At 43.4% G+C, this 24,089-nt stretch overlaps 1 protein-coding gene across 3 annotated transcripts in view; it reads right to left on the reverse strand.

Moving 5' to 3' along the window:
* Positions 1-24,089, reverse strand: part of EML1 (EMAP like 1) — a 93,749-nt gene that overhangs the window by 50,209 nt on the left and 19,451 nt on the right. For 2 of the 3 annotated variants that reach the window (XM_004376729.3, XM_012555649.1), the window contains exon 3: positions 17,622-17,756. In XM_004376729.3, the coding sequence (XP_004376786.1) occupies positions 17,622-17,756 (135 nt within the window). Of the gene's footprint in view, positions 1-17,621; positions 17,757-21,559; positions 21,623-24,089 lie in introns of all 3 variants that reach the window. The other variant, XM_004376728.3, reaches the window with a different exon arrangement.

The following is a 24,089-nucleotide window of genomic DNA, read 5'->3' on the forward strand; positions in this document are numbered from 1 at the left end:
ACACAATTGAATGCCTTTGCATAGTCAATAAAACACAGGTAAACATCTTTCTGGTATTCTCTGCTTTCAGCCAGGATCCATCTGACATCAGCAATGATACCACTCATTCCACGTCTTCTTCTGAATCTGGGTTGAATTTCTGGCAGTTTCTCGTCAATGTATTGCTGCAGCCACATTTGAAAGATCTCCAGCAAAATTTTACTTGCGTGTGATATTAATGATATTGTTCAATAATTTCTGCCTTCTGTTGGATCACTTTTTCTTTTGAATGGGCATGAATATGGATGTCTTTCAGTCGGTTGGCCAGTTAGCTGTCTTCCAAATTTTTTGGCATATACGAGTAAGCATTTCCAGCATTGCATCCGTTAAATACAAACCTATAAAATGACAACGAATTCTCCCAGCCATTGATAGGAGGAAAAGGCCACAGAACTTACAATGATACCAATGTTTCAAAATTAAAGATGCCATGGCTTCTACTCAAAATCAGCTCACTGGGGAACCCCGGAAAGCATGGCCCCCGGATTCTCTATCAGCCCAGAACTAAAACAATTTCCAAGGTCAACTCTCTTCAGACAGGGATTGGACTGGACTGTGGGACATAAAGTGATACTCGTGAGGAGTGTGCCTCTTTGCTCAAGTAGATACAAGAGACTAAACAGGCAGCTTCTGTCCGGAGGTGAGATGGGAAGGCAGAGAGGGTTAGGAGCTAGTTGAATGGACACGGGGAATCAGGCGTGGAGAGGAGGAGTGTGCTGCCACAGTATGGGGAGAGCAATTAGAGTCACATAACAATGTATGTATAAGTTTTTGTATGGGAGACTAACTTGAAAGGTAAACTTCACCTAAACTACAACAATTAAAAAAAAAAAAAAAAAAAGGGAGGGGGGAATCAGCTCACTGGAGCAGTGTACTGAACACGTGCTCTTTCCAAAACTCACAGTCAATGGAATTGAGAGTGGGCTCTTCGTACCTAGCACCACTTAAAAATGCATGGGCTGTGAATTCCCTTGGATGGGAGATGATTGCCTTCCAATGTGTTATGTAATTTGTCTCTGATTACCCATTCCTTAATATGAGCTAAATGGGGGAAAAAAAAAAACAGCACTGGGAAGAATGCTCAGTCCTGTTCTAGGAAGAGTGAAAGATGAAGGCTTCATTCAGCCCTATCTGAGTATTGTTGAGTAGATTCCAATTCACAGCGACCCTACAGGACAGAGTAGAGCTGTCCCATAGGATTTCCTAGGCTGTAACCTTTACACAAGCAAATCGCCAGGTCTTTTCTCCCGCAGAGTAAATGGGTGGGTTCAAACTGCCAACCTTTTAGTTAGCAACTGAGGGCTTAGCCATTGTGCCACCAGGTCTCCTTTATCTGAGATGGAGTCCATAAAGAAGCTTCCATCACCCCCAAAACCCATGACAGAAGTAAGCCCAGAGGAGGGAAAGGATGTCCCCTCTGGCGAACAAATCCCATCTCGTGGACATATCTGGCTTAAGTTGTGGCCAATATCTCGAAAAGGAACAGTGTTGTAATGTGGTGGGTTTTTATCGCACTGTTTTGTCAGGAAGCAGACTTGCTGAAAGAGCTTGGCTGTAGGGCCACTGTAGTTGGTTGGGTCAGGAGGCTATCCTAAGGACTTTTGTAAGATACACTCAGTGCCTGGGGGCTGACGGAGGATGCAAGGTAGCCTGGAACCTTCACTAGACCAGTAGCTGGATCTGGAGTCAGCAGGAAGAGACCAGACAATTGAACCAACGAAAGACTCCCATCCTGAGTTGTGGGGCTCACGCCACCAGGGAGCAGTGCAGTGGATGCCAATGAAGCAGCTACAACCATCTAAGTCTAGTCACATAACACTAAAACCAAAAAACCAAGCCAGCTGCTGTTGGGTTGATTCTGACTCCTGGCGACCCCATGTATGTCAGAGCAGAACTGTGCTCCAACGGTTTTTCTTTTTTAAATATAACTTTATTTATTTTGTTGTTGTTGAGAATATGCATAGCAAAACATACACCAACAGTTTCTACATGTACCATTTAGTGACAGTGATTACATTCTTCAAGTTGTGTAACTATTCTCATCCTCCTTTTCCGAGTTGTTTCTCCCCCCTTAACATAAATTCACTGCCCCTCAAGGTTCCCATCCAATCTTTAAGTTGCTGTTGTCAATTTGATCCCGCGTTTTGTTGTTGTTAGGTGCCGACAAGTTGGTTCCCACTCATAGCAACCCCATGTACAACAGAACGAGATACTGCCCGGTCCTGCGCCATCCTCACAATCATTGTTATGCTTGAGTCCACTGTTGCAACCGCTGTGTCAACTGATCTTGTTTAGGGTCTTCCTCTTTTTCGCTGACCCTCTACTTTACCAAGCATGATGACCTTCTCCAGGGAACTGGTCCCTCCTGATAACATATCCAAAGTATGTGAGATGAAGTCTCACCATCCTCTTTTCTAAGGAGCATTCTGGCTGTACTTCTTCCAAGACGGATTTGTTCATTCTTTTGGCAGTTCATGGTATACTTAATATTCTTTGCCAACACCATAATTCAAAGCCATCAATTCCTCTTCAGTCTTCCTTACTCATTGCCCAGCTTTCACATGCATATGAGGCGATTAAAAACACCATGGCTTGGGTCAGGTACACCTTAGTCTTCAAGATGACAGCTTTGCTTTTTAACTTAGAAAGTTCTTAAAAGAGCATAAGGCTCAAGGCAGACATTTTGTACTAGCTAAACTACTGCTTGGTTTTAAGAAGACTTCAGGGGATATACTTGGTTTAAAAAGTTTAAAGATTATCTCAGGGCAATAATTTCAAGGGTTCATCAAACCTTCATGGCTCCAGGAAGTCTGGAGTTCATGAAAATTTGAACTTCCGTTCTCCATTTTCCCCCTTTTGATCAGGACTCTTCTATGGAATCTTTGATCAAAATGTTCAGTGATGGTAGCTGGGCACCATCCAGTTCTGGTCTCATAGCAAAGGAGGCAGTTGTTCACCAAAAGTTGTTCAATGGTTGATTTTTCAAAAGTAGGTCACCAGCCCTGTCTTCTGAGGCACGCTGGGTGGACTTGAACCTCCAGTCTTTCAGTTGGCAGCCAAGCACATTAACCATATGCACCACCCAAGGACTCCCACGTAACATTCCAAAAAACGAGAAAACCAAACCCATTGCCGTCAAGTTGATTTCAACTCACTGACCCTACAGGACAAAGTAGAACTGCCCCATAGGGTTTCCAAGGCCGTAAATCTTTATGGAAGTAGACTGTCACATCTTTCTCCCAGTGGGTTCGAGCTGCAAACCTTTCAGTTAGTAGCCGTGTGCTTTAACCACCGCACCACCAGGGCTCCTTCACATAAAATTAAATCCCCCGAAAATGTCCACTGTGGTCTTTAGGGGGTTCACCGTGGTCTAATTTCTGCCCCCCCACCCCTTCATCTAATTAAACTCACATTTGCCACACCGCAGCCTGGATGTTTACCAGCGTGAGAGTTGGTAAAAGCCCAGTGGCCTATCCAGGTGTGGTGAGATGAGTTCCTTTATGTGGCCTTTTGTCTTAGTTCTTGGGAAAAACAGCTTGAGAGATTTTTCCCCTAAGCCCTGAGGAGATACCTTTGCCCTAGTTTCTATCCCAGAGGGTTTGTTACTTTTGCCCAGATTGGCTGACATTTCCTGGGTAGGCTATAAACAATCTTATTGTCTGGTCCTGGGCCACAGCTCGCCCTGTGATTGGTATGCACCTTGCAGGGATTGGTTAATAGACTATGCGAATGAGGTGAGTTATAGCCTACTATGCAAATAAAGTGTCTGTCATCTATGGAGAGGGGATTGGTCAGTTCATGTGCAATGCCATGAAACTGACAAGGAGTTAGTGTATTTAAGCAGCCAGCCCCACAGAGATTCTAGACACAGAAACAGGAAGAGAAGCAGCAGGGAGAAGAAGAAGGAAGAAAGATGAGTGAAGTAGCAGAGAAAGAGAGAAGGCAAGTAACCTCCTAAAAGAGCCGTGACACAGTTAAGAGCTGTAACACTGAAGACAGGGAGAGGCCTGGAAGGGGCCCAAAGGCAGGGCCAGGAGGAGCCTGTCCTGAGGGGGCTGAAAGGAGGCCTGTCTTCAGGGGGGGTGGAGAGGAGTCCTGCACAGTTGAGACGAGCTGAGAGAGCTGTCCCGCACTGAAGAAGGGAGACTGCCTACGTGCTTCATGATCCTGATCCCAAGTTGTACCTTGTTCCTTCATAAACCACTCAACTGTAAGAATGGTCTGTGAGTTCTGGATGGCCATTGCAACAGATTATCAAACCCAGCAGAGAAGTAGAGAGTGCAGTGGGGGGGATGGTTAGTGTCAGAATTGGTGAAAAGGTTGAAGATTGGAGGTATGTATCACCTCCACCTCATAGGGATCAGCCTTGGGCTTATCTTGATTTGCATTATCCCCCCTGAAATTAGACAGTTTCTGATGATGCTACTATTACTCTTACTCCCACCATTTTACACCAGGGGAGAACCTGTTCAGATGCAGCCTCAACAAATAGTCACTGAAGTCACCCTCTCTGATGGAACTGCACTTAGCACTTTCATCCATGTTAACTAACTTACCCTTAAGTTCCTGAGGGACTCAGGGGCCTGGGGCCTGTGTGCTGCAGGTCTCTGAGACACAGGTGACGTGTGTAACGGGCACTCTGAGTGACTGGGGTTAGAGCAGAACAGATAGGGGCCACGTGCCAGTTTGGCAGAGATGTTCGCTTTTGAAAATGAATAATAAGGCTCGATCAAGGAAGAGACCATGCCAAAGCTCAACACGTTATTTCTCCGAAATTTATTCATCCTATGAAAACTTTAGCTCTTGGCATAACATGCCCTTCTGGAAATTATTTCACTTGATGAAATAAAATTCCTCCTGGAAGTCAAAATACTCTGCTATGTAAACCGTGATTCTTTATAAAAACTGCCCTTAACAGCTTTCCTTAAACTACAAATAGGGTCATTTAAACCCGTTGTCATTGGGTCGATTTCGACTCATAGCGACCCTATATGACAGAGTAGAACTTCTCCATAGGGTTTCCAAGGAGCAGCTGGTGGATTCAAACTGCTGACCTTTTTGGTTAGCAGCTGAGCTCTTAACCACTGCGCCACCAGGGCTCTGCCTATTAAATGTTTAGAGGTCATTAGAGACTCTATTGGGGACAAAAATTACTGCTTCAGAGACATTTCTAACCAGTACTTCCAGCTTAACCTGGCAGAAGGGGCTCAGATTTGAACGCCAGTTGGACCTGTGTCCTAGTGTTTGGGCAAGTCACTTCACCTCCATAAGCCTTTGTTTCTTTCATCTATGGGGCAGGAATGAAACCACGGTGAGGTACAGGGTACCAGCAGGATTGAATAAAACACGGAATAAAGAGCCCCATACATAGTTATTAATTGATTAATTAATATTACTTCCCTCTCCTCCTAATTTCACTGACAAGAACCTACATATATTTCTGGCTCATTGCCTAATATTCTCCAAACTAAAACAACATAAAGAATATTAGGACTTATTATTTTAACATTTATCAAACCATAAAAGACCCATGGTTTTGAAAAGTGAAACAATCTTTTTAGTTTAAAAAAAAAAATGCTTAATTTAAATCACCTAATTTTGAGCACAAAATGTTTCAATATCTAAAATGTTGTGTTAAAATTGTCTACCAATAGGTGGTGCTGTTTACATAGTTCTTCAATGGCTTATTTATTTATTTTTTTTAAATTAAATATATAATATCCTTTCATTCATTCAACAAATATTTACTGAGCAGTTACTGTGTGCCAGGCACTGTGCAAGGTGCTAGAGATAGAAAAATTAATAAGTGACAGTTTCTGTCCTTCCAAAGCTTAAGGGAAGGCCATGGGGTGTTTGTGTGGCAGGGGAGTCAAAGGTAAACAGAAAGGTATAATGCAACTGAAGACTCAGGGAAGGCTTCCCACACAAAGGGTTTCCTAAGCTAAATCCTGAAGGATAAGCTGGAGTTAGTCCAAACACATTCAACTGTCCTCTCCTCCAAAAATGTCTGCGCTCGTACATGTATCATTCAGGAGAGGGGGAAAAACCTCCACTAAGAACCACTCATTACACTATGCCTTTGTTCGTGTGGGGTTCTGTAGCTGTGTTTTATTTTATAATACAACAAAAAGATTTTCCTAAAAACGCTATTGCCTTACTTAGATTTGCATTTCTTTAATGAAGACTTTTTTCAAAGGTTAACTAGCTACTTGTAACTCTCAGTGAGCTGCCTGTTCAAGCCCTTCACCCATTTTTCTCTAGAGCTGATTGTCTTCCTCTCATTGATTTGTCCTGAGTCCTTTGCAAAACAAGGAAATTGGCTGTTTTCAGCTGTATGTGTCATGAGCAAGTGTAGAAAGAATGGATCTTTGGGTACTACTCGTTTCCACTTCCCCCCACACCTTGTACTATGCTCTGTACACAGCAGGTGATCAATAAGGTAAATGGTACTGTGGAATTGAATGAGCAAGGTGACAACAGACAATTTCAGAATTTCTGAATCCTCCCTTTTCAGGTTGGAGCCCTGGTGGTGCAGTGGTTAAGAGCTCAGCTGCTAACCAAAAGGTCGGTAGTTCGAATCTACCAGCTGCTCCTTGGAAACCCTACGCGGTAGTTCTACTCTGCCCTCTAGGGTCGCTATGAGTCAAAATTGACTTGATAGCAATGGGCTTGGGTTTTTCAGGTTGGGATGAGGGGCAGAAATAGGAGTTGGGGAATTCTGAAATGTCCCCAATAGTGAGGCATTTCAAGCTTGGAGAGGAGTGAGCAGAGTTGTGCAAACATCTATTCCAGCACCTTGAGGAAGGGACAGTAAAAATCATGCGACCATCTGTAGAGCATCAGCCACCAGCAAGCCCTGTGCTTAGTGTTCTACACACATGATTTTATTTAACCCTGTCAACAATCCTGTGACATAGGTACTGTTTTAACTCCTACTGAAGTAACTAAGCCCCAAAGAGACTGTTATGGATTGAATTGTGTCCTCCCAAAATATGTGTTGAAATCCTAACCCCTGGACCTATAAACATGACCCTGTTTGGAAATAGGGGTTCTTTTTTTGTTACGTTAGTGAGGTCATCCGGTGTAGGGTGGGTCCCTTCCAAGTTACAAGAAGAGCGGAACAGACACAGGGATACACACAGGGGAAGACAGACACCAGGGAACCCCAAGGATCTCCAGCAGGCACCAGCAACTAGGAGAGAGGCTCAAAGAAGGAACTGACACAGCGGAGACCCTGATTTGCACTTTTAGCCTCCAGAACTGTGAGGAAATAAATTTCTGTTCTTTGCAGCCGCCCACCTGCGGTATTTCTGTTATGGCAGCCCCAAGGAACTAAAACGTAGGTTAAGTAATTTGTTCACAATCAGAACAAAAAGTAGTAGAGCTGGGATTAAAACTTAGTTGTGGCGATAAATCTCCGGGTTTTAACTTTTTGTCTTATACTTTTTAGGGAAGAAAGGTTCATTCAACAAATGCTTCCAGCATGCCAACTATGTGCTAGACTTTGTTCTAGATGCTGGAGTGCTCTAACTGGATTATAAACACCTGGTGGGCACCTACATGTCCAACTAAAGTACCTTTGGTTAGGTAAATTACAAGACGTGTTCTACCATGATGTTGAAAGAGAAAATTCACTGACACAAAGATGTGCTTATATAGCAAACGAAAAAGTGGATTACAGAACACGTATAGAAGAATACCATGTCAAAATTACACATACAAGAACCCGGAGGTAAAGTCTGGATGAAACGTAACAAAATGTTAGCCGTGAGTTCTGAGTGGCGAGATAAAAAGGTGGGTTTGACTTCCTCTGTTTTGGACGTCTGGATTTTCTAAAGCACTTGTTACTTGTACAATTACATTAAACAAGGAAAAAAATCTTGCTGAGAGAAGTGAGACAAGGTGTTGGGAAGGCATGGCTAAAAAAACAAAACAAACAAAAAACATCACACCCTTTGCCATCAAGTTGATTCCGACTCCTAGCAACCCTACAGGACAGAGTAGAACTGCCCCGTAGGGTTTCCGAGGCTGCAATCCTTACAGAAGCAGACTGTCACATGTTACTCCTGCAGAGTGGCTGGTGGGATGATACCGCTGACCTTTCAGTTAGCAGCCAAGTGCTTAACCATTGTACCACCAGGGCTCCTTCTAAGGCATGGCTATGAGGCCACAAAAGAGGATGAGGACCTGAGCCCAGGCTGGGGATTCAGACTTAGATTACATGGTCAGCGACGCTCAAGTCAAAGAAAAACAAACTTGAGCTTTAAGGACCTCTTAGGTGGACGGTGGTTTGAACCCACCAGCGGCTCTGCAGGAGAAAGATGTGGAAGTCGGCTTCCATAAGGATTACAGCCTTGGAAACCCTATGGGGCCGTTCTCCTGTGTCCTATAGGGTTGCTATGAGTCAGAATCAACTTGACAGCAATGGGTCTTGGGTTTAGGTGTCACTAAAAAGAGACTTAGGAAGGGTGGAAGCTCAGAAAGTGGCCAGCCCAAGGCTTCCTGACCTTCCTGCCTTGTTTAGGGTTCAGGCTGTACAGCACAAAAGGGCACCTCATCTATGGGGACATTTCACACTGCAGACATCTTCATTATCTTGAAGTTTTTTTCATATCTGTTGATGCCAAAGAGAGGGATTTATATATATGTTGCAACAATTTTTCCAGCAGATGGCTGGAACATTTTTTGTTCTAACATAATCAGCATATTACACCAATTTTCAGATGGAAACAAAGTATCTTGCTTACAAAGTTGATCTCATTCTCCTCTGAATCACAAAAAGGGAAAAACTCTTTATTAATCTAGCAATATCTAACATAAGCTATTTTTCTAAATAAGTAGCCATTTTTCTGACTGACATAAAATATTTTTTTTAATTTAAAAAATTCCCTATGGCATTAGTATACTGACTACATTTAATAGAACATGTCTTCCATCAGAATGTTACAGCTGATTCCCTAATTTAAACTTAACAAAGTACTTCATTATGACATGAATCACTGTATAATTATTAATTTACCATCAATAATAAATCAATTGCCGTCAAGCCAATCCGTCTTGTGGCGACCCTATAGCCATCAATAAGAAATAAAGTAAATACTAAATTGCTATATATTCCTTTTGTTGGTATGGAAGGTTTGTCAGTGCAAAGATAAAATACTGTTAAAATGTTGTGGTTTGATACAACTTAAGTATTTTTAAATGTTAATTTTTTTTTTAACATTAAACATTCTAAGCTACAGGTCTACAATGTCATAAAAAGTCTGCCAAATCTAGTCACCATTTCTAAAGAAAGTGAGACACTGGGGCAAGAAGACTGAAACAATTATAAAGAATATAATTTCTATGACACAAACATGTAATTATTTTATACTAGGGGCCCTGGTGGCACAGGGTTAAACACTAAAGTTGCTAACCAAAAAGCGGGCAGTTCGAATCTACCAGCCACTCCTTGGAAACCCTATGGGGCAGTTCTACTCTCCCCTATAGGGTCGCTATGAGTAGGAATCAACTTGATGGCAATGGGTTTGGTGGGTTTTTTTTTAATTACATCAAGGAAAACATAGATATTTAGGACCCAAAATCACCATTATTTTATGTTCAACAGTAAGACTTTTATAATTTACACAGAATGCCTTTTATTTGCCGTAGTTATTATTGAGAAATCTATATATGCTGATGTGGAATTGCTTTTCTTGAGTAAGGGGCAGCCTTTTTGTAATTTGCCGAAAAGTGTCATATGTGCTAACAGCTTTGTACATGATGTGTGATAAACTGTGAGCTTTAGAATAAGTTAAAGCACTGCCATGTGTGAATGATTTGTTTCTTCTACAAATGAGGACAGATTCAAAGTTATCCTGTGAAAACCACAAGGAGACTTTCGTTCCTCCCAACTACTTTTGGATTTTGTCAAAATCTAGGTTGCACGCCTGGACTGTGTCACTTACATGAATGTAATTTAACACGCATCAGACCAGAAAAAAGGCCAATAACTTGAGATGTCATCTAACAACTTGTCTTACAAATGAGGAAAATAAAGCTCAGAATTGTGAAAATCTCATAAACTACCCTCTTCTACAATCAACGCCCATGGAAACAGCAGTCAAGAAATCAAAGGATGTACTGCATCGGGCAAATCTGCTACAAAAGATCTCTTTGAAGTGTTAAAAAGCAAAGATGTCACTTTGAGGACTCAGGTGCACCTGATCCAAGCCATGGTATTTTCAACTGCCTCAAATGCGTGCGAAAGCTGGAAAATGAATAAGGAAGATCAAAGAAAAATTAATGCCTTTGAGTTATGGTGTTGGCAAAGAATATTGAATATACCAAGGACTGCCAGAAGAATGAATAAATCTGTCTTGGAAGAAGTACAGCCTGAATGCTCCTTAGAAGCTTGGATGGTGAGACTTTGTCTGACATACTTTGAACACGTTATCAGAAGGGACCAGTCCATGGAGAAGGACATCATGCTTGGTGAAGTAGAAGGTCAGCGAAAAAGAGGAAGACCGTCAATGAGATGGACTGACACAGTGGCTGCAACAATGGGCTCCAGCATAACGATTGTGAGGATGGCACAGGACCGGGCAGTGCCTCGTTCTGTTGTGCCCAGGGTCACTATGAGTCAGAACCGACGCGACGGCACCTAACAACTCTGCATAGGTCTTTCTAAATAGCAGCTACCACAATGACCATTTACAGAGTGCCAGGCACTACACTAGATGTTTTCCCATGAGTTGCTCATTTAAACCTTATGAGGTTCGGGTGATTTAGGCACAAAATCCCTAATCCACAGAGGAAAAACTGAGGCTCTGAGAAGTGGCAGAACTGGTCCCAAACTCAGACGTTTCTTTCACTCTAGAGCCCACACCCTCTGCATTAGGTCTTGCTGCCATGGTAACCAAGCAGGGACAATCTTATAATAAAAACTAAGGCAGGACATTGGAGCAATAAACAAACACTGCTAAATGATGAGGAGATCGTAGGTCTTGAGATGACTTAACGTCACAAGGTTTAAAAAGGAACTCTGTGGGTGCCACCTCCCTCTACCTTTCTTTGCACACGCCAAGCCCGAGACCCCACATCTGCCAGAAGGACTCCCACTCTGTTTTGAGGCTCAGTCAAAAGCAGCCCAAGAGTGAGGCAGCTCACACAGGAAAGGAGAGGAAGAATGAAGGACGGGGCCAGGCGGCCACTGAACTGCCAACTTCAGCTTCACTTCTATAGTTTTCAGCTTCTTCCACTTTCTGTTGAGTTATTGCCGCAATTTTTCTTACGGGCTCCTAAAGGTATCCATCAGTGCCACGAATTACCCGGCAGAAGACAGTAACTTCCTCTCTGAAACGCCTTAGGAGCATGCAATTCAACTAGCTCGGTGCTTGCTGGCCTCAACCATTTCTGGGTTCTAAGCAGACTGTGGTGGCTTGCATGTTGCTGTGATACCGGAAGCTATGCCACTGGTATTTCAAATACCAGCAGAGTCACACTTGGTGGACAGGTTTCAGCAGAGCTTCCAGACTCTCATAGACTAGGAAGAAGGACTTTGTGATCTACTTCTGAAAAAATTGGCCAGTGAAAACCTTATGAATAGCAGCTGAATGTTGTCTGATAAACTGCCAGAAGATGAGCCCCCCAGGTTGGAAGGCACTCAAAATATGACTGGGGAAGAGCTGCCTCCTCAAAGTAGAGTCGGCCTTAATGACGTGGATGGAGTCAAGCTTTTGGGACCTTCATTTGCTGATGTGGCACGACTCAAAATGAGAAGAAACAGCTGCAAACATCCATTAATAATTGCAACATGGAGTATACAAAGTATGAATCTAGGAAAATTGCAAGCTGTCAAAAATGAAATGGAATGCTTTAAGATCGATATCCTAGGCATTAGTGAGCTGAAATGGACTGGTATTTGCCATTTTGAATCATACAATCATATGGTCTACTATGCCAGGAATGACAAATTGAAGAGGAACAGCCGCATTCATTGTCAGAAGAACATTTCAAGAGCTACCCCGAAGCACATCGCTGTCAGTGATAGGATAATATCCATACTCCTACAAGGAAGACCACTTAACAGGACTATTATTCAAATTCACGCACAAACCACTAATGCCAAAGATGAGGAAATTGAAGATTTTTACCAACTTCTGCAGTCTGAAATTGACCAATCATGCAATCAAGATATTTTTATAATAATATAATAATAATTTTATAATAATTACTGGTGATTGAATGTGAAAGTTGGAAACGAAGGAGGATTGGTAGCTGGAAAATACGGCCTCGGTGACAGAAATGCCACCGGAGACTGTATGATAGGATTTTGAAAGATCAACGACTTATTCACGGAAACACCTTTTTTCAACAACGTAAGTGGACATTGCCAGATGGAATACACAAGAAACAAATCAACTACATCTGTGGAAAGAGACTACAGAGAAGCTCAACATCAGTCAGAAAAAGGCCAGGGGCCCATTACAGAACAGACCATCAGTGCTCATATCCAAGTTTAAGCTGAAGCTGAAGCTGAAGAAAATTAAAACAAGTCCACGAGGGCTTAAGTATGACCCTGAGTACATCCCACCTGAATTTGGAGATCGTATCAAGAATAGATTTGACACATTGAACACTAATCACTGAAGACCAGATGAGTTGTAGGATGACATTAAGGACATCATACATGAAGAAAGCAAAAGGTCATTAAAAAGACAAGAAAGAAAGATCAAAATGGATGTCAGAAGAGACTCTGAAGCTTGCTCTTGAACATCCAGTAGCTAAAGCAAAAGGAAATGATGAAGTGAAAAAGCTGAACAGAAGATTTCAAAGGGCAGCTTGAGAAGATAAAGTATTATAATGACGTGTGCAAAGACCTGGAGTTAAAAAACCAAAAAGGAAGCACACACTTGGCATTCCTCAAGCAGAAAGAACTAAAGAAAAAATTCGAGCCTCAAGTTGCAATATTAAAGGATTCTAAGCGCAAAATTCTGAACGATGCAGGAAGCATCAAAAGAAAATGGAAGGAATACACAGTCAGTGTACCAAAAAAAAAAAACTGGTTGACATTCAACCATTTCAGGAGGCAGCATACGATCAAGAACTGATGGTACTGAAGGAAAACGTCCAACCTACACTGAAGGCATTGGTGAAAAAGAAGGCTCCATTAATTGTTAGAATACCAACTGAGATGCTTCAACAAACGAATATAATGCTGGAAGTGCCCACTCGTCTATGCAAAGCAATTTGGAAGACAGCTACCTGGCCAACTGACTGGAAGAAATCCATATTTGTGCCCATTACAAAAAAAGGTGATCCAACCGAATGTGGAAATTATCGAACAATATCACTCACATGCAAGTAAAACTTTTCTGAAGATAATTCAAAAATGGTAACAGCAATACATGGACAGGGAACTGCCAGAAATTTGAGCCAGATTCAGTAGAGGATGTAGAACTAGGGATATCATAACTGATGTCAGATGGATCATGGCTGAAAGCAGAGAATACCAGAAAGATGTTTATCTGTGTTTAACTGACTATGCAAAGACATTCGACTGTGTGGATGATAACAAATTATGGATAACATTGTAAAGAATGGGAACTCCAGAATACTTATTGTGTTCATGAGGAACCTGTACATAGACCAAGAGGCAGTCACTGGAACAGAACAAAGGGATACTGTGTGGTTTAAATCAGGAAAGGTGTGTATCAGGGTTGTATCCTTTCACCATACTTATTCAGTCTGTATTTAAACAATTCAAGAAACTGGACTATATGAAGAACAAGGCATCAGGATTGGAAGAAGACTCATTAATAACCTGTGACAGGCAAATGACATAAACTTGTTTGCTGAAAGTGAAGAGGACTTGAAGCACTTACTGATGAAGATCAAAGACCACAGCCTTCAGTGTGGATTATACCTCAACATAAAGACAACAAAAATCCTCACAACTGGACCAACAAACAGCATCATGATAAATGGAGAAAAGATTGAAGTTGTCAAGGATTTCATTTTACTTGGATGCACAATCAACACCCAGGGAAGCAGCAGTCAGGAAATCAAATGACGTACTGCACTGGGCAAATCTGCTACAACAAACCTCTTTAAAGTGTTAAAAAAAAAAAAAAAAAAAAGATGTCACTTTGAGAACTAAGGTGTGCCTGACCCAGGCCACTGTATTTTTAATCACCTCATATGCATGTGAAAGCTGGACAATGAATAAGGAAGACCAGAAAAGGACTGATGCCTTTGGATTATGGTGTTAGTGGAGAATACTGAATATACCATGGTGCGCTACTATTAATTTCTTTCATATGTGGCCTTTCTAGCCGTGGTCTTGTAACCCCCACCTAAGTGATTGGGCAGGACTGTGTGATAGGGTAATTGTGGCCTACCAAAGGGATTGATCTGTTTTGCTTTTAGAAGAGCGCCACTTCCAGAGCAGAGAGGAGGATCCTACCACCCCCAAGGAAGAACAGGCAGGAGTGGAGAACCCATCCTGTCAACCCCTGCACTGAGAAGATCCTGGAAGCAGGTGACCGAGAGAAACAGAGCAAGCTGTAACTCTGAAGACAGTGAGAAGTGGTGGCAGTAGAGACCCACCAGCAAGAGACTGTATGGTGGGCTTCCCAATCCACGGCGAGAGAAAGTTGAGGGCCTTTGGGACTGAGGGTCAGGGAGAGGCATGACTGCGAGTACAGCTGGGGAGAGGCTGTCCTCTGGAAGAACTGTATCCTGAGTGTTCTTGAGCCTGAATTGTAACTGTTACTTCCCTAATAAACCCCATAATTTTGAGTATAGTCTGTGAGCCTGTGTGGCCACTGCAATGAATTATGGAACCCAGTAGAGAGTGCTGTGGGAGAGAAGGTTGGTGTCAGACTTGGTAAAGATGGTGGAGAGAGGGGGCTTGTCTGGCCTCTGCCTCATAGGAGTCAGCCTTGAGCTGCTGATCTTGGTTCTCCTTCCTCCTTGTCAGGTTGGAGGAGGTCAGACACAGCCCCCAAGCCATTTTTCCACGTGGACCGCCAGAATAACAAACAAATCTCTCTTAGAAGAAGGTCAGCCAGAATGCTCCTTAGAAGCAAGGATGGCAAGACTTTGACTCATGTACTTTGGACATGTTATCAGGAGGGATTAGTCCATGCCGAAGGACATCATGCTCGGTAAAGTAGAGGGTAAGCAAAAAAGAGGAAGACCCTTAACGAGATGGAATGACACAGTGGTTGCAACAATGAGAACAAATACAGCAATAATTACGAGGATGGCGAAGGGCTGGGCAGTGTTTAGTTCTGTTGGTCGTAGGGTTGCTATGAGTCGGAACCGACTCGAATGTACCTAACAACAACAACAAAGAGACAAAGACTTTACTTTGAAATGAACATGTTTAGTTGCTTGAATTATTTTTAGAAAATGATTAGTACACTTTCCCAGTCCCTCACCTCCAAGTCACAATTTCCTACTGTGGCATTTTTAAAAATCCCTTCGTAAATATTTTTCATGGAAATATTTACCCAGCACATTTACTAAAGCCATAGGATTTAAAAGATAAAACAGATCTGGAGTTTACACAATGCAGATTCTCTTTGGAAATTCTTAATAAAAATCAGATGTGCGAAGAAGGGGCCAAGTTGTTCAGCACTGCCAAGATGTAGGCATTTCAGGTCAACTTGCAAAGCTTACTCTCAAAACAGAGAAGCCCAAGGCCACCATGCCTCACTCACTAACTCACATTCTGTTGTCCTTGTAACCACTTAGCCTTATTTCCAAGGTATTATCACTCAATTAGCATAATCTTCTGATAAGAAGTACTAATAGTCTAAATCAGAAGAAGACAGAACCCCATGTCAGTGGTCTTGAAATTAACTGACTGTGGACTTGACCTGCTATAGATGTGAGAAGCATGTGCATTTTTTTTTCCTACAAAAGGTAGCTTTTGAGAATAAAACTGACAAGGAATTTAAATTTCCTTTATAGGACTGACTCCAGAGGATTTACAAACTTGGAATCTTCGCAGCCTGTGGGTTGGAGTTGATTGCTTTATGACTAAGCTTTCTCCTTACATGAACATTGAAAAAGAACGCGTTTAGCCTGTGAAGCTGAAATTCCTTTCTAAGCCATGCTAAAGAGAATAAAACTAAAGTACAATGTGTAAAAAAGAGAATAAAAATGCAGCGTTAGGTAGATATATAAAGAGAAACTGGTCTCATATACATAATACACTCTCTAAAAACTGAGATAGTACCAATTAAACACGAAACAAGCTATTAAAATGCCACAACTTTGCTTTCACTAATAAAATATTACTATTAAATTTCACAGATGTTTATTATAATGCATTATAAACTAACATCATAGAAAAATTCAAAATTAGGAGTAACAGCATTTCAGGAAACCAAAAAGAAAAATGGTTCATATTTCTGGTGTTAGCCCAACTGAAAACATTTTCTAACAAATCATAAAAGCACAACTTATCACTTACTCAGCCTCAGATACAGCTGCCAACCTCAAAACAATCCATTAAAAATTCGTTTTAAAATGGCAGCAGCGTGTACTAGAAATACAAGATGCTCCATGTGGAAATTCCGAATAGCTTGCCAAAGTCCAGGTACTTGGTACTAAGCAAATTCTCAGGAACTACGTGATGGATTAATTTCTTTTGTACGTGGCCTTTCTAGCCATGGTCTTGTAACTCCCACCGAGGTGATTGTGTGATAGGGTAACTGTGGCCTACCAAGGGGATTGGGGGAAACCCTGGTGGTGCAGTGGTTAAGAGCTACAGCTGCTAACCAGAAGGTTGGCAGTTCAAATACACCAGGTACTCCTTGGAAACTCTATGAGGCAGTTCTACTCTGTCCTATAGGGTTGCTATGAGTCAGAATCGACTTGACAGCAACGGGTTTGGTTTTGTTTGAAGGGAATTGGTCAGTTTTGCCTTAAAAGAGAGCCAATTCCAGAGCACGGAGGAGAACCCACCACCACCAAAGGAGAGACCCTCAGAGGATGGCGCAGGGGGCTTCCCGGCTCACGAAGCGAGAAAGGTGAGTGCCTTTGGGCAGAGACTGAGGCCAGGACGAAGTCTACGCCTGACCCACTAACTTCGGACTTGCCAGCCTCCACAACCATTTCCTTTATATGGTTCGTGAGTTCTAAGAGACACTGCAGTGAATTAGAGAACCCAAAGACAGGAAGGAGAGTACTGAGGGGAGAGGGAGTAGCTGATGTTAGAGATGATGGAGTGGGACAGCTCTTGGAAAAGTCAGACGTTTGGGATATCTTTAACCTCCGCCTCATAGGAAGCAGCTCTGTGCTGATCTCATACAAGAAATTATTCGTCTGAACTACTTACATCTGTGGAAGAATGTTGGGCGTTCGAGTGGTGATTTTGCTACCTGGGCAATAATCTGTGTGAACTCTGACTAGCAGCTGCCCTCATATGACCGCTGACTAGAGGCCACAGTCACCTCACCAGAAGGCCCCATGCTCCAGCGAGAGCCCCTAGTTCATCTGCATCCCAGGGAATCTTCTGAATCATCTCTAGGGACAACAGGTAATAAAATACCCGAACAACAGGAGCCAGGAGATAAGCCGTCCCTTACCTTTCACTGTTCTTTTTGCCACTAGAAGAACTGCTGGTGGATCCCGTTCGATTTCGGTTTCCTTTGGAGTCCCCATAGCTCTCCCTTCGACCACCAGGAGAGACTCGTTCAGAAGAGCTGGTCCTTTTGATGGTACTAAAAATGGGATGTAAATGACAACGATACCCTTAAATATCATGATTTTACTTTATGGCCAAGCGTAACAACATACACATAAACCAAAAAACCCATTTCTATCGAGTCGATTCCAACTCATAGCAACCCTATAGGACAGAGCAGAACTGCCCCATAGGGTTTCCAAGGAGCAGCTGGTGGATTTCAACTGCCAACCTTTTTGGTTAGCAGCTGAGCTCTTAACCACTGCGCCATGAGGGCTCCAATATACACACAGAGCATCATATTTCCATGCAGGTATTTACAAGTTAGATTGCCTCTAAAATCCTAACTCCAGAGACAAAATGTTTTTCTCGATGTCACTTGGAATCCGTGCCTCTGCTCACGGCCACTGTGACTGTGGCAATTAGTGCAGCTCAAAGCCGTAGAGAAAACTGAACCGTAAGGACCCAACAATACCGTGTGAGAACACTCCAGGGCCTGAAGAGAAACCGTCCTGCCCTTGAGTAGGCCTCAGTCTAGAGCAGTGGTTCTCAGCCGGGGGCCATTCTGTCCGCCAGGGACATTTAGCAATGTCTAGAAACATTTTTGGTTGTCACACTGGGAGGCTGCTACTGGCATCTAGTGGGTTAGATTACGCTAGGTGCCCCTGAGTTGGCTCCGACTCCTAGGGCCCTTATGTATGACAGAACAAAACACTGCCTAGTCGTGTGCTGTCCTGACAACAGTAGGTATGTTTGAGCCCATTGTTGCAGCCACTGTGTCAATCCCCGTCTTGTTGAGGGTCTTTTCTTTTTCGCTCTCCCTGTACCTTACCAAGCATGGTGTCCTTCTCCAGGGAATGGGCAGAGGCCAGGGATGCTGCTGAACATCCTATAGTGCCCAGGACAGCCCCCACCACAAATAATTATCCAGCTCAAAGTGTTAACAGTGCTGAGACTGAAGAGCCCTAGACTGAAGGCACACGTGGGACAAAAAGAACGTCATACGTAACGACAGAACCATTCTACCCTACGGAAAATGCCTTCATTTGGCAGTGTGTCCACGTAAGGGCTTAACCTTCCTCTGAGTAACAGGAGAGCATGGAGTAGCTGGAAGCCTGGGGAGGGAGGTCTGGGGAAGACTTCCTGTGGATTGTGAGTTTCTGGAAAGAGCAAACAAATGGCTTGACGTGTAGTAATTACACAGCAGGGAAGGAAGAGCCTGCTCTAGGCAAAGGGAAACCCACAGGCATGAGAGTGAATCAGAGCCAGGGAAGAGGTAAAGGGTGATCCCACCCTTGTGGAGCATGGAGTCGCCATGTAGGTACCCCAGTGCACCGGTTTATCTGCAGCATCAGGTCATAAATGTCTTGGGATCCTATCTCATTTATCATCTTTATATACTTAGCAGAGCTTAGCATAGAAGCTTGATCAGTATTTATTAAATGAAATGAATGAATGAGAGAATGGAAGTATCATAGGACAGGACAAGAGATGCTTTAACTTAGAGGCAACTCTAAGGTGGATGGGTGGGTAGGTGTTCTTGGGCTGGGGCTCTGGGAAGAAGGATAGCTGGGGCAAGGCAGATATGGACACATGGAGTTGGGGTGTTGGTGAGACACATGGGGCTGGAGACAATGTAAGTCTGCCACTCACGAGACAGCTAAGGACAGGAATCGTCCACCTAGTGGTCACTGAAGGAACTGCCAAGTGAGGGAAGAGGTGAGGAAGGAGAGAAGCAGAGCCTGGGAAACACCCAGGTACAAAGACGCAGGTGAGGAAAAGGAACTGCCACCAGAAGCTGAGGTAGCAGAGACGCCAGGAGAGTGGGGTGAGGGATGAGGCTCGGCTGGTAGGAAGTGTCGGGGGGCTTCCAAGAGGGCCGAGACGCAGCCAGCTTTCATAAGGAGTGAAGAGAAGCTGAAGAACGAAGGCAGCAGGGCTCTGGCCACTGGGCTGAATGCCCACGTCCTCATCTGTAAGCCAGGACAACTGCCTCTCTCCTCAGGATAAGACAGAAGTCTCACCCGCAGGCACCTGTCCCTGCCGCTGCTCGCTACTCCTCCTCATCAGACACCGCACCCGCTGCCTCACCTCCTTTCCTTCCCGCTCCCTCAGGTCTGTCCTTCAGCCCAGCTGTCAGTCCTTCCTTCCCCTTTATAACTTCTAATCTCTGAGCATGCTTTCAAACACCGCAGGGTTGGTTGCCTTCTGAAAAATCACCTCACTCTGTGACTGCTTAGAGCCACAGGAGCAGTTTGAGGGGCAAATGAGACAGCCATGATAAAGACTCTTCACTTGAATGCACTTTCTGCAGAGTCCTTCTGGTGACTGAGGAAGCGGTGGGCTTACAGCAGAATCCTACAACTGGAATCTGCGTGGTGTGCTTTCAGGTCGAAACATGAATTTTTAGAATGCTCAATTTTGGGACAAGGAAATTATAGACCTTAAGAGAGTATTATGTTTCTGAAACTTGGGATTGAAGTCTAAAGACTATAGAAACCTTTGTGTTTAAAATGCAAGAGGAAAAACACCCAGCTATTTTAACTTACCCACTGCTGTCGAGTCGATTCTGACTCATAGTGACCCTATATGACAGAGTGAAGCTGTCTCATAGGGTTTTATGGAAGGAGGCCTGGTGGCACAGTGGTTCAGCACTCGACTGCTAACTGGAAAGTCGGTTGTTCAAATCCACCAACCGCTCCATGGGAGAAAGATGTGGCAGTCTGCTTCCATAAAGATTAAAGCCTTGGAAACCCTATGGGGCAGTTCTACCCTGCCCTATAAACCAAGCCAAATCCATTGCTGTCAAGTCGATTCTGACTCATAGCAACCCTACAGGACAGAGTAGAACTGTCCCACAGGATTTCCAAGGAGCTCTCGGTGGATTCGAACCACCAACCATTTGGGTAGCAACCATAGCTTTTAACCACTACGCCACGCAGGCTTTCACCCTGTCCTATAAAGTCCCTATAAGCCAGAATCGGCTTGACAGCAATGAGTAATCTTTAAGGAGGCAGACTGCCACATCCTTCTCCCGTGGAACAGCTGGTGGGTTCCAACCATCAACCTTTCGTTTAGCAGCCGAGCACTTAAACACTGTGCCACCAGGGCTCCTTTAATCTAACTTAGTGGGATTATTTTCCAAGCACCCAGGACGAGGTTCTTAAGCATGGTGTGCCCCAACCAGGTACAGGGACGGAAAAGCAGCAGCAGACACCAACCCAGAGCTCCTGGGCTCCCCCTGGAGTCCACGGCAAGTCCGCGGTAATCATAAGGCCTGTACACGATACCCTCAAAGAGCTGACAAACCGTGACTATTAATCAGTTAAGACAAACATTAACCTACTTGCTAATAACTAAGACTCAGCCTAGCAGACGACAGACTTAACAGGGGCTCTAACGACGCAGACACCAGCAGTGGCAACAACAGTGAACGCACAGCGAGAGCTTTGCGTTTCACACGCGCTATTTAACTGGAACCTCAAAGGCCCCTACGAAAGTCACATCATCCCCAGCTTGCAGGTGAGGAAACAAATTCAGGGCTAGAAAGTGACTGAGGTGAAGTTACGTAGCAAGTGGCTGGGCTGACTTCACCCCAGGTCCCCCCCACCCCACGTGCCACTTAAGTATGATCACCTGCAATTTCTGAAATACCGGAGCACACTAGTCTGGGGGACCTGTGGAACCTCTAAGAAGCCGGTTAACGTCACCCACGAATAGTGCCGCAGGAGTTCAGATTTCATAAACAGTAGGCAGTGGATAAGACCTTTAAGCTACGGTGTTAGAAGGGAAGTAGAACTACTGAAGGAGCAGCTACGGTTACAACACAAATCTAAGCACCCTCCCCTTGGTGTTGATCTACTCAGTTTGCATGCATTGAGAAGGCTCACAGACCTGTTTAATCTGTACGGAAGAGGCACAGAAACAAAGCCGAAAAAAACGTGAGTGCAATGATAAAAGCGTGGGAAAACATTCTGAGAAGCTTCAGTTGATGACAGAACGCACAGCGCACATCACAATGGCAACACATTTTTGTTTGCATGTGTAGACCCGGGTATACTCCACCACCGCTCTTCAGGATCTCTGTCATTCACACGTTTGCACTAAATGTTAAACTTTTTTTTTTTTTTTTAATCTACTATTCTGTTGTATACTTAGAAAAAAAGCAAGACGTTTCCTTATGAGAGCCAAGAGCTCTTACGAATTAAAGAGGATTTGACAGGACTCAAAGTGAGGGACAGAAAATACAACTGGAAGACCAGACATTCGTGTAAGAATGGCAGTGTCAACAGCAATGCGGTCCACTCACGGTGGGAGGCCTACTGACATACACGGGGAAATATCAAAGGCATCCCGCGCCTGCAGGACAGCACATGAAAAGTAACGCTCTGTGTTTTGAAAGTGGTAGACATACTGGCTGGTGAGAGACTGCAGGATAATGCAGTCTATGTTTTAGTCCGTAAGGCAAGTAAAATATTTTTGGTGCAATGATAAATGCATAGATACCGTCGTTATTTTCTTTCCCCTCCTGCTCCTACCCTCGCTCCCCAACCACAAACCTTCCTGAAAAGATAATGATTTTTACACGACCTTCCATACTGCATTTAATGTTTCCGGCCTATCTGAATGGAATGCTGCTGCGGCTGTTGGCCGGCATGCGGTGGATTCCGACTGACTCATGGCCATCTCAGACTTCATAACATTTTTGGCAAAAGGTGACCAGGAGGGCAGCCATCTTTCTTCTTACAGACAGACAGTAACTCTGAGCCTAAGGAGCTGCAATGATGCTTTTCTTTCATCATGTAATTTGGAATTAAGAATTGGTTTTCCAAAAGTTTGCTAAAAGACCCCAAACTTTTATAGTCAAACAAACAGAAATCCGGCAGATAGCCCTTAGGCAGGACCAGTTATTTTCTGGTGATTTTATTGATAATAACAGCAGTGGTGACTGACCCTACATTAAAACAATTATTCACTCAACAAACACTTATTAGGCATCAATCATATTTGGGTGCGAGGCTGGGCAGTGGAGAGTCAACGACGGGAGAATTGGCTCCTCCTGGCTCCTCCTGGAAATTATGAGAGAATTCTGACAGACTGAGATCACTTACTTAATAATTTTTAATTACTTAATATGTAATAATACTAATGATTAATAATTACTTAATAATTAAATCTTTTACCATCTAAAAAACATAATTGTGGCCAAATCCAAGTCATTTCCTAGAAGGCTGGTGGCGTAAGAAAATCGGACAGAACCCAAGCACAGAGGGCGGAACTCTAGTGCTTCTGATAAGGGACAGGTACCCACTGGTTTTCCTCTGTCTGGCAGTACAATACTTCAATCTCTATTTTGCTACTGAGAACAGACTCGAAACATGAATTTAACACCTCTGTTTCAATGGATCTAAACACGAGAAATACGTTAACAATAATTTTTAAAAATAGTCAAATCAGATTTTGGTTTTCTGGTCCTTAAATTGTGTCTGTATTTGGCACTAACTTCAGTGCAATTACAAATGCTGTATTTTTAACAAGTGGAATGATTTTTCCAAAGCACTATGGGCCATCTGTTTGGAAGCAGCAGATACGTACCATTCTATCTTACACTTGGTACGAGTGTTTGTTACATAATGCTCTTTTTATACCAGCCTTGTTCTTTGATCTCTATTCTCACAGCGCTGCCCTGTTGTGATGTTCTACCCATGAGCTGGGAGAATGAGTGCCTGTTTTTCTCCTGAGCCAGTGGAAATGCTGTGCTATTGTAGCTTCAGCATCCCCACGGAGCAAGGTATGACCTACAATGTCTTCACTGGATTTTCTGCTTCTTTTCCTCTTACTAATGGAAACAAAGCTTTTCCCAAGGATTCCAAATCAAGCCCCCAATCGAAGTCTTAATTGGCAACACAAAGCACAAGCACTGGTTGTTGGACAATTTCCAAATGGGACTTCTTCCTTAAGCACCAGGCTGAGAAACACTGAAGAAAAGAAAACAAACACCTATCCAGCCAGCCACACATGCTCCAACTGGGCTAGTGGTGAACTCTGACACAGAAAAATTCTACATGATTATAAACATACCTGAAATGGTTTGAGGGCTATTTTAATCCTGATATTCCAAATGCCCTGCTTGCTTTTTTTTGCTTTCAAATTCTCTCCTAGAGAGAGATTTGCAAAAAACTGTATTACAGGGTAACAATTTGATGCTACTGTTCATGTTTCCAACTTTCAAATGGATGGGAATTCATATCCATGGAAGCCCAGCCACAGTAAATAAAATAAATGAATCACTACACCTTTATATTGAAAAGGAGGAGTCTTGAACACTCAGACTAGAAAACCATGTATTTCTCGTTGGCAGCTCTATGCT

The sequence above is a fragment of the Trichechus manatus genome, unplaced genomic scaffold, assembly GCF_000243295.1.
Source record: "Trichechus manatus latirostris isolate Lorelei unplaced genomic scaffold, TriManLat1.0 scaffold00045, whole genome shotgun sequence".
Lineage (NCBI taxonomy): Eukaryota > Metazoa > Chordata > Mammalia > Sirenia > Trichechidae > Trichechus > Trichechus manatus.